Below are 12,387 nucleotides of genomic sequence, written 5' to 3' on the forward strand. Positions count from 1 at the left end.
TATAGGGATATCTCTCATTATTTACGAACAATGATTTTGTATAATCAGTAGACAGTGTAGTCTCTTGCCAAGCCGATTTGGCCCATTGCTGAAAACATGTGGGTCGTCATTTCGAATCCGGCCAAACGTAGTTATTTTTTTTATAAGATCGATGTTTATTATTATATTTGGCTCACGAGTGTGGCAACATCGTGTGGAAATGACAAACGGGAGGCCTTTGCCGAGAGAATTATTAGAAAAAAACTGGTGGACTTCATTATTTTTTTTATATAAATTGGCTGTAATACGATTTATTTTTAACGTCAACGTACGACAACAAGATATTTATAACACAAAATAATCTTCAATTCTTAAAAAAATGGCAACACCAAAGACTTACGCCGTATTCATAGTAGGAGCACTGACGTAACTCAATCAATACAGCACTTGACTATAACTACGATCATATAACCCCCCTATAATTCACCCCTGCTAGATATTACATACACGCTTATACTTGTATATATTGACATCTCACGGTCACTGACTCATTGGTCTAGTGGCTAGCTCATATGCCTGCAAACTTCGAGACCCTGGGTTCAAACCCTCTGTCGAGTCAACATAATAACATTGGCATTTTCTGTCAAATAAATTTTCACAGAAGAAGAAGTTCGCAATGTGCTTTGCTAAACCTCATAATACAAGTAAAACCATTGGTTCTGCACCTCATTCCGGATGTGCCAACCCACTTGATTATTATCGTGAGGTAATGAAAGGATAAACTTGGACTTTGTGCACGCTGGCTTCGTGATTACCACCATCATCTATTGTACTACTAAACAGCAATATCTTTATCAGAAACGGTTGGAACAGCAACCATCTATCTATTTAGTAATTCCATATTTAAAATAATTCCAATATACCTTCCCCAAATACTCAAATATAAATAACTTCCAAATTCAATTCGCACTCAAGTCGTTGATGGTTACGAGAAAACCTATTCAATAAAAAGGGTTCAGATACTGACCTTCTGATTTATCTTGGCATTCTTTGGCGGCTTCACGACGGCTGGTTTCGGAGCCGGAGGTGGCGGGACGGGCTCTGACGATGAGAACGAAGCTGATTAAAAACTACCACTAATTGTCAATTTTGAAACCAGTATTAGTGTCCAACTTCTAAGTCTTGGACATATTTTCATAAACGAACGACAGAATGAAACCTCTTTTTTAAATATACTATACATTAAAAAAAATAAGATTAACCCATCAAATAAAGGCAAATAAAAATGCCATCGTTGAGAAGTTCCTCCGTCTGAAGCTATCCGATCCTTACCTGGTGGTAACTGCGCCCTTCCCTGTTGCTGCGGCTGTAGAGGAGACCTCTTCTCTTCAAGGGCCGGAGGCGCAGGAGGCGGTGCGCCAGTACTCCCACCTCGTACCTGCGAAAAAGATCATATACATAAATTTATGAAACCAGTTACAAAAATTTTGGGTACATGAGTTAGTCGGAAATGTTAGGACAAATCCTGCATCAGACGAGTTCCTATGTAATTGGCAATATCCTCGAAAAACATATCGGTCACCAACGTAACAAGACATCTAACAAATGGGAACAAATCCATCCATTGTCGGTGCACCACTGACCTTGGGAACTAACCTATATTCCCCTTGCTTATAACGACTGCCTCACTCTGATCTACACTTGGAATCAACATGCACTAACACGACTTACCGCTATATACAAATCGAATAGTTAAAATAAATTGGAGATATAATTTTGACGACCTCCGTGGTCGAGAAGTGTGTACACCGGTTTTCACGGGTACAGCCGAGTCCATTAATAAAAAGCTCATTAGTCAATATTGTCTTGGGTCTGGGTATTTGTGGTGGCGTCGTTACTTCTGATTGTCCATAGCACAAGTGCTTTAACTACTTACATTGGGATCAGAGTATTGTATGTGATTTTGCCCAATATGTATTTAATTTCCGAAATCTTACAAATATCATTTCAATGAGCGATTTAATATAAAAACATCGAAAACGACCGCGACTTTCACGTATTTTTGAAACGTCCCCGTATCGAGTGTTTCACAACCCGGTTCCGTATCAAAAAACATTCACGTTCGGTCCAAGTGATAAGCTTTCCATCGTTCACGAGAACAAATACCAACTCCTCTCAAAACAATTGTCTTTATATAAAAGCACCGGCGACCCGGGCCCGGCTACGCAATGCAATGCTGAAACTCAGTACTACATATTTGTTCTTGTTTCCTTATTATATTGTCCGTGTATTATATACAAAAACATTCCACTCTAATCACTCTATTTACCAAGTAAACCGCATCAAAATCAGTTGCATAATTTGAAAGATCTAAGCATACAAAGGAACAGATAGCGGTAAGCGACTTTGTTTAAAACTATGTAATGATGATGATAGAAAAAAAATTAAGGAACGCTTGTGTGCGAAAGGTTACTATACAATTAGTGAGTATATGATTGATATGGGAATGAAACAATCGCCTCCTGGCTATTTCTATGCATATTCAATGTATATTTAATTAATTTGACGAAAAGAAGACCCACTGATTTTCTTCGCCAGTTATTCTCAGGTCAGGGTATTTTCTTTTCCGAACCGGTGGTACCGTTTTAATTGACTATCAATAAGAAAGTGTAATACTTCTGTATTGAATAAAGCAATTTGAGTTTGAGTTTGGTCAGTCGAACCGGTACCATTTAATTTGACTATCAGACCATAAGTGTAAAGCTTCTTGAATAAAGGAAAAAAAAAAACAAGACGCGTTTCGAAAAAAGTCTTCTACCTTGTACCACGCACCATGGTAACAAACGTAACACGACCGAAGCTCTTATGCGGATACAAATAAAGACCATTTCAGCCTGCCTTTCTACATTAACAGGTTTCCGCAAAAATGTCAAGCCGCAGACGACGGAATTGAGTAATTCTTGAGGTCTTAAGGATACCGAGACATTTCGTTCCACTTTCGTTTCCAGACCAATCATAGCGATCTAGTTGTGATACTGTCAAATACCATCGATCAGTGTGGCTTACACGTGACACTATGACCTTGGAATCCTTAATCAAAGCCAAAAGTACAGTAACAGACTGCAAAGATCGCAGCCAAGCAATTGGGGTTTTTTTATGGCATAGGTTGGCGGACGAGCATATGGGCCACCTGATGGTATGTGGTCACCATTACCAATAGACAATGACGCTGTAAGAAATATTTACTATTCCTTACATCGTCAATGCGCCACCAACCTTGGGAACTAACATGCTATGTACCTTGTACCAGTTACACTGGTTCACTCACCCTTCAAACCGGAACATAACAATACTGCGTACTGTTGTTTAGCGGTAGAAAATCTGATGAGTGGGTGGTACCTAACCAGGCGAGCTTGCACAAAGCTCTACCTCCAAGTATTTACAAATTTCTCCTTTCTTTTGACAAGATATGGTACTTGTTCCACTAACCAGTCTAAATATGTTTTGGTAAATACTTTAAATCGACTTAATCTCTTAATAGTAATTATTAACTAACTGTACTGTGTGACTTCTTTAACATAATCAGAATAACAATTGTTAACAAAGTATCTGTAAGTAGTTTTAATCTATACTTAACATTAAAAATGTGAAAGTAACTCTGTCTATCTGTCCTTCTTTCACGATCAAACCATTTAACCGAATTTGTTTAAATTCGCTATGAAGCAAACTTGAAGTCCAAGGAATAGACATAGGCTACTTTTTTGCCTGACACATGACAACCCTAAAAGGGCGAAGCCGCGAGCGACTGCTAGTTGATTACAATGAGTAAACAAAGAGTTAGGCCAAGGGATAAATGGGCCTTCCAACATCATAACACCTTCAAACCGTTCCTTCCATCACCAATCATATGCCAATTAAGAACTAAGATGTTATGTTCATGTACTACACTGGCTCACTAATACTTAAAACCAAAATACAATGGTATCGAGTATACAGATGGGTTTGCACCAAGCCTTAATTTCGCAGAATAGAAAAAGAAACTTAGCTAAATGTATTAATACACTAGCGATATCGGTATCGCTTGTAAGCCATCCCTTCTCCTTAACAACCACCCACACACCTACCACCGCATCAGTTATTTAACCGTCGAACATCAATACATCGAATTGACGTCGTATTGGTTTCTAAAGGCTCATGAGCGCTTCTTGCGTGATTCGAATTTAAAACTATACAAACCCCCCCACTTTCCTTTATGTCCTCCATGCATTTGAAAGTATAAAAAACAGTTCGTTCTTTTATGTCGGACGGGAAACTATGCAGCACGACATAATTCCATGCCTTTGAGAGCGCAAGATATTTTTTCGAGGAGTATTTTAATTAAGTACTCCTGAGCTCTATCAGCCTACTGACTGTGGGTCCGCAAGTGTCCCCCTGTACTGGACGCCTCTATCAGCCACCGGCCTCTCTAGCCCCTATCATAGTCGCTTATTTTGAATCAGGACACCAGTAAATCAGAAGAGACCAACATACCGTTTGCAGTCACAACATAGGAACCAATTTATACTCGAAGCTCAGAAGACATAACGCCTGACACAAAAAGTAACATATATTAATCTATCAGTAAATAAATTTCCGTAATAAAATCACACCAGCTAGTAATGGTAAGTGTGTTGCTTTAAGGAATTACTGATTAGACCAACCTTGAGCTGTTATCAGATAAAAACGTCATCAATCAACTCGGGATAAAACGATCGACGAAAATCATTTTAATTATAGATAATACAAGAATGTAGAAGGATTTCTTGGTGGTAGGGTTCTGTGTAAGCCCGGCTAAGTACCACCCATCAGATATTCTATCGCTAAACAGTAGTCATTATTGTTCTGTTCCAGTTTGAAGGGTGACTCTGGTGGTCCTGTGTATACGCAAACAGGCACAAGAGACATGACATCTTAGTTACCAAGGTTAGTGGTGTATGGGCGATTTAAGGAATAGTAAATATTTCTTACAGCTTTATTGTCTGTGGTAGTGACTACTTACTTTTTTTTACGTACATAGCCGGCTCGCTTATCAGATTGAAAAGGAAAATGAGATGATCATATGTCAACGACAACGCCGATCGGAAAACGTAGTATATGACACCCCAAGTCAAATAAATAAATATTAGACAACATCATATACATTACTTGAGTCGAGATGGCACAGTGGTTAGAACGCGTGCATCTTAACCGATGATTGCGGGTTCAAACCCAGGCAAGCACCGCTGTTTCATGTGCTTAATTTGTCTTTATAATTCATCTCGTGCTCTGCGGTGAAGGAAAACATCGTGAGGAAACCTGCATGTGACCAATTTCATAGAAATTCTACCACATGTGTATACCACCAACCCGCATTGGAACAGCGTGGTGGAATATGTTCCAAACCTTCTCCTCAAAGAGAGAGGAGGCCTTTAGCCCAGCAGTGGGAATTTACAGGCTGCTGTTGTTGTTGTTTGTTGTATATACATTACTTTGATCCCAATTTAAGTAGCTGAAGCACTTGTGTTATGGAAAATCAGAAGTAACAACGGTACAAACAAGACGACATACAAAACCAATGAAGTCTTTCTATATCGACTCGACCCACGTACCCATGAAGACTGGTGTACACACTACTCGACGATAGAAGAAGACGAGATCTAACTTGGTTGATATGGTGAAGAACCGTTAGTGGTTTATTCTGAATATTTGAATTAAGAGACTTAGAACGCGGCTGAAACACACATCGGCTAGTTATAGCAAAGAGTTTGAGAATTCAAAAAGTTTACGTATGTTTTTCGTCTCCGACTCTGGCTGTCGGCCAAATACCAACGCATTGCGTATGTCACCTTATTTGATCGTATTTCGGATGCTGATGTTTATTTCTAAACATAAAGGACTCGATTTTTTAAAATATAAACCCACGAGAGTCTCGGAAACATGTAAACTTGTAGATTGTTGTTAAGGTTTAACAATAATAACGACAGCCTGTAAATTTCCCAAAGGGTTGGAACATATTTCACGACGCTGTTCCAATGAAGGATGGTGGAAAAAACATTTGGCAGAATTTCTATGAAATAAGACAAATGCAGGTATCCTCACGATGTCTCGTGCACGGCGTTGAGCACGAGCTGAATTATAAACATAAATTAAGCACGTGAATATTCAGCGGTGCTTGCCTGGGTTTGAACCCGCAATCATCGGTTAAAAGGTGCGCGTTCTTACCACTGGGCAATCACGGCTCACGTTGTTGGTTAGGTTCATCCGACACCAACCAGCATTTTCCTCAACACCCTAAAATCATAGGAATGACAACTTGGTATTTATTGCTTGGATTGTTTTAAATGTAAAACCACTATTTTCGTTTTGTGTAGTTTAGTGCGGTCTTCATCTATAAACAGACCTATCGAAACGACGATTTATATGTATAATACATGCCTATAAAACCTCTCAACCAGAAATAACCCCAAGAAAAAAGAATGTGTGAAAATTTCTTCAATTTAAAATTGGACGTAGACTTCTGTAAAGAGACAGTTCTCAATCAGACAAGTAAATATTACGTTTATTTATATTATGTCACCGTGTGCGAAGAAAGCACGAACCTTATCAAACGGACGCGTCACGCTTCCAAGGTCATATCAGATCACGACTGTCACAACAATTACGCGATTGTGATTATCAGGGACAGAGAGACGAATTGGCAAAACGATCGGATACAAATTTGGCACAAATTTATATATAATATCGTAAATGCGAAAGTAATTACATCTGTAACCTCTTTATGTTTAAACAGCTGAACCGATTTGGATTAAAACTAATATGGCAATAATAATATAGACACACTCAATGATATTCTAATAAACAGATATGTTATACCCATACTTAAGAACAGAAAAAAGTGTGCCGCGCCGGGGATATCGTTACAAGTGAAAAGGTTACCTTGATAAAAACAATAAGTAAAAGGGATAACAAGATGTTTTAATTACGCAAAACGTATTATTACATAATTGTGATGAAAACGACTAGAGGCAAACGTCCCAAATAGGACGTTTTTTAGTCTTCACTTTTTGCGCGTTAATGACATATCTGTTTACTAGAACATCATTAGACACACTAATTTTGTTTCACTCCTTGAGGGGACAAAATGTGGGATGTGGATTTTGTGTGCTGTGGAAAAAGTTTTAAAATATTCAAGCGAGTAAAACTATAAGTTATAGTTAAGCTATAAGTGAAATCATTTTACAATGTTACGTTTCGATCATCGGACTTTCTTCTTTGCATTTATGTTAGGGTAGTACCTTAAGAGTGTATGTCCCCGGTGTATGCTACCGAGTAACAACACCTAGGGGGGACCCTAGGTGTTGTTCTTCCGTCGGGGCGCCACGGTAGCATGCGTAAGCGTTCCCGTGGCGCCCGCCGAAAGACGGAGAGGGTACCGGTGGTTTTTAAGTGGGTAAACCCGGTGGACCTGGGCGCATTCGGCGTCCGGGAAACCGGGGAGTACCACCCCCCCCCCCCACTTTCCATCACGTGGGGGAAGCCCGTAAAGAGTTTTTCCAGCGAGAAAAAAAAGTACCTTAAGAGTGTTTTTAGACGAATGGACACTATTGATTTACGGTAGTATCAGAACAGCTGACCCGAATCAGCTGTTTCTCGTATTGTATAATAGCTACCCTTGTCTTCGCACGAGTGACAGAAGGGTTAACATATAAAATATATATCAGAACATTTTGATAAGGAATCAAATCGATCGTATGGAGAATAACTCGCCAGATATTCATCACTTTAGGAACACATAGAGGTGCAACATATTATCCTTATATTAGAAATGTGAAAGTTACTCTGTATGTCAAACGGCTGAACCGAATTCGATGAAGTTTGATATTTAGCAAACTTGAACTCCAAGGACATTTGACTTTCATTATACACATACACTAGCAGTTATCCGCGGCTTTGCATTTTTAATCATCTCAGATTTAATGTATCAAATTATGTAGGCTATTTTTAATGCTCAGCACTTCAGCGACTGACCCCTTGAACGCGAACGAAGCTGCGTGCAACATCTAGTAGTAAATCTTTACTGTCTTTAGTTAATTAAGACACTAATTACAATAAAAGCAATTAATTTCAAACTAACTTAACGAAATACAGGCAACCTTAAAAAAAACCCACCACCATCAAACAACATTGCTAATTTCAAATATCGCGTGCGTGCGTTAGTCAACCCCTTTCTCGGAACGCAGCTGCTGATCGCCCTTGACATTATAGAGGGTGTTCGCCCCTGGGCAACGTTTAAATAATATCGTTTTACATCATAGATTATATATTATCGTGATGACGTTAAGTGAACACGGATTTCTTTACATTAATTTACTTTATACTTTACCGTTTCGTAAATTGAAATCAAATTTGAAAAATATATTAGTATATTATATTACACAGACGATAAAAAAGCGTAGGTTTAATATTTGCTGACTTCCAGACAGGACACATTACATAGATATATAATTCTATTAAACTAATATGATTGTATTTTTAAATGTTGAAAAAGTGTAACTACTGATTTTCTTGCCGGTTCTTCTCAGTAGAATCTAATTGCCGAACCGGTGGTAGCTTCAATTGATTTTTAAATGACGATTCAAAAGTGCTTGTAAAAGCCCACTTGGATAAAGTTTATTTTGATTTTTTGATTTTGACTAGTGACTATTGGGAACTAAGATGTTATGTCCCTTGTGCCTGTAGTGACACTGGCGCGCTCACCCTTCAAACCGGAACACAACAATACTGAATACTGTTATATGGTGGTAGAATAACTGATGAGTGGGTGGTACCTACCCAGACGGGCTTGCACAAAGCCCTACCACCAAGTAGACCAAATGCATACCCTTACTTTATTCCCACTAATCTTGAGTAGGTTCAAACCCTCTATCACGAAAGAGGACTGGATGTTTCTATTCCAAGGGTGATCAAGCCAGATTAACTACAGACACGGGGGACATCACATCTTACTTCCAAGTTTAGTGTTGGTATGATGATGATAAGACTAATATACCCAACAGAAACGGTCGATGGTGACGGTACCATCACTTTAAAACAACAAACAAAAAACGATTCACGCATCGCCCGTTAAAGAGTCTACTACGAAACGTAAATAGCCGAGATTGCGTGATAATGATTTAAATATAAAACCTGGATCGTTTCCAATGTTGCCTAGCTAGTCAACCAGCTGATTGTATATGATGAAATAGTAGAATAACACATCAAGATCGAACTAGGCTGAGTTTGAAATGATACAGACGGTAGCTATGCTTAGTTCCATTCTGTAACATGACAATATTTTAAGTGTTTTAATGCCCAAAAGCCATTTCACCAAGTATTAGGTTGACTACAAGCGATTTACAAATGACTCGAGACTAACTAATGAGCCGAGATGGCCCAGTGGTAAGAACGCGTGCATCTTAACCGATGATTTCGGGTTCAAACACAGGCAAGCACCACTATATATATGTGCTTCATTTATGTTTATAATTCTCCTCGTGCTCGGCGGTGAATGAAAACATTGTGAGGAATCCTGTATGTGTCTAATTTCATAGAAATTCTGCCACATGTATATTCCACCAACCCGCATTGGAACAGCGTGGTGGAATATACATTTGACACACCCTCTCCTTAATGGGAGAGGAGTCCTTAGCCCTGCAGTGGGTAATTTATATGCTGTTACTTTACTAATGACTCAGCTATATTGTGCACTACAAGAAATTTATGATTAATATATATTTATTATAATATAACACAATTTCCACTACCACCACTCATTTCTACTTTATAACAGTTTTGTTGACGTTCAAAATCGCAATTTTTCGGAAATCCATTGTAAACGTCACAGATTGATCAAGCTCTCGACCAATGGTATCGCGTCAATTTGCTGTCAATGTCAAAATGACAGTATCTGTACTTCTATAGTAATATTACAAATATGATTTTAACTCTGTCTGTCTGTCGCCGTTTCAGTACCAAACCAATAAACCGAATTGTCAAACACATGGCAACCCTTAAAACGCCTTATAGAATATGAATAGAGAAAGTGAACGAAAAGAACTGGAACCATTCTCTATTACAAATAAAACAAACGTGCAAAGCCTGGTCGTGTAACTAGCACAGATTATACAATCATATACTTTGTCTGTTATTTTCTAACGTTATATATTGAGTGATAAATGTAAAAATGTAGCGTTTGAACAACCTTCGAATCATAACGGATCACAAAATACCAATCGTATAGGGCGCCCATACACGTGGAAACAAAACGCTGATACTAAAACATTAGTAGTGATCATAATCATCATTATATTATTAAAAAGTTTGGTGGAGGGGCAAATAGGCCATGATGGTCCCCACTGCCCTTAGACATAAGCAATGACAACAAAAAAATCCTGTCAATTTGCTATTGCTATGCTAACCCCTTCTCTCCCTTTGTGGAGAAGTTTTGGAACACATTCCAACATGCTATTCCAATGCGAGTTGGTGGATAAACATGTAGACGAATATCTTTGAAATTAGACACATGCAGGTTTCCTCACGATGTTTTCCTTCACCTGCGAGGACGAGACAAATTATAAAAATAATTAGGCACATGAATATTAAGTGGTTCTTCCTAGGTTTTGAACCCGCAATCATCGGTTAAGATGCACGCGTTCTAACGACTGAGTTATTTCTTTCATCGCCAAAACGCCACATACCCTGGGAACTAAGTCACGTCCCTTGTGCCTGTAGTTATACAGTCTCACTCACCTTTCAAACCGGAACGCAACAATACTGAGTACAATAATATCTGCCTAACCACTCAGGGTACCTAGCCCGATGCACAAGGCCCTACCCAATATGTCCTATTTCCAAAACTAAACATTCACTACAGATCCAAAAAATAAAAGAAAATCTGTTTACAAACAAAAGAGACCTAGCTCTTTTCTAGAATAAATTACTAAAATAGTCGAATAAGTGCCTATATAAAACATTTACATCATAAAATACATTTAAAATAGAAGGAATAGCTTTATTCTTATAAATTATTCCTATAGCTTTTATTTGAGCCAAAAGAGCACAGATTACTCCACGTGCGATATATTCAACAAAAATCGTTAAATTTCAGTCAATTTACACAAAACCTTAATTATACACACTAAATCTCATGAATCACTTCGTCCATTAGTGAAAACCGCATAAAAAACAGACACAGAGGGTGTGGTGAGGGACAGAACAAAAAAAGTTATTATGCAGTATGCAGATATTACTATAACTTATTAATTTTGTACTAGGCAGCTTTTGTGATATTAAGTCGTTGTTGAGAGACTTACATCCGGTACTGAACCTTATTTGGTCATTGCAGGAAGACTTTACTATTATTTTATATTTAATTCTAAAATAAAAGTAGCATAAGTTACTTCTTATTACATCAAAAACAACAGCCTGTAAATTCCCACTGGTGTGCTAAAGGCCCCCTCTCCCTTTAAGGAGAAAGTTTGGAACATATTCCACCACGCTGTTCCAATGCGGGTTGGTGAAATACACATGTGGCAGAATTTCTATGAAATTTGTCACATGCACGTTTCCTCACGATGTTTTCCTTCACCGCTGAGCACGAGATGAATTATAAAGACAAATTAAGCACATGAATCAGCGGTGCTTGCCTGGGTTTGAACCCGCAATCATCGGTTAAGATGCACGCGTTCTAACCACTGGACCATCATCTCTGCTCACTCTTATTACATCATCTAGCAAAAATCCCTTCCAGTCCTAAATTAGTCCAGACGTTCCAGAGATTAGTTGGCACAAACAGACCGACAGACAGACAGACAAAAATTGTAAAACAAATGTTATTACATGTACCGTGTATTATGCATTATACTACCATGAAATTTAGCAGGTAGGTGCGTTATATGGTATAGATATGCGCTAAGAAAGATCGAATTTTACGAAACTGCACCCCTATGGATATAAAACGGGGGTTGAAAGTTTGTACTTTATAAATTTCACGCTGATAGAGCTGCAGGTTCAGCTCTTATAACAAAAACCGTATGTGGAAAAACCGTCGCGTTTGCGGAAAGCCTTAATATAATTATACACATCCAAATTATTACACTGGCTCACTTCCAGGTGACGTAGGGCGCTTAATGTCAACGGCTGAGTGACGTCACGTGACCTTGGCCAGGGGGAGCTCGTCAAAGGTTACATTCGAATGAAAATATCAACTAAAACACAATTACACAGCGAACACTGCGCCCCGACCCGGCTACGCACGGGTGCAATGCTGATACTAAATATAGTACAGAATTTGTTTACTTACGACATCACATTACAAACTTCTAAAATCATCAGTGTTTCTTTGCTATATCG

General features: G+C 38.5%; 1 protein-coding gene across 1 annotated transcript in view; it reads right to left on the minus strand.

Moving 5' to 3' along the window:
* LOC124542156 (la-related protein 1B-like) overlaps positions 1 to 12,387 on the minus strand; it is a 95,697-nt gene that overhangs the window by 67,083 nt on the left and 16,227 nt on the right. The window contains exons 2-3 of the mRNA XM_047120091.1: positions 1,312 to 1,417; positions 1,007 to 1,080 (exon numbers count right to left, since the gene is read on the minus strand). Of these exons, the coding sequence (XP_046976047.1) occupies positions 1,007 to 1,080; positions 1,312 to 1,417 (180 nt within the window). The remainder of the gene's footprint in view (positions 1 to 1,006; positions 1,081 to 1,311; positions 1,418 to 12,387) is intronic.

This window comes from Vanessa cardui, chromosome 30 (assembly GCF_905220365.1).
Source record: "Vanessa cardui chromosome 30, ilVanCard2.1, whole genome shotgun sequence".
Classification (NCBI taxonomy): Eukaryota; Metazoa; Arthropoda; class Insecta; order Lepidoptera; family Nymphalidae; genus Vanessa; species Vanessa cardui.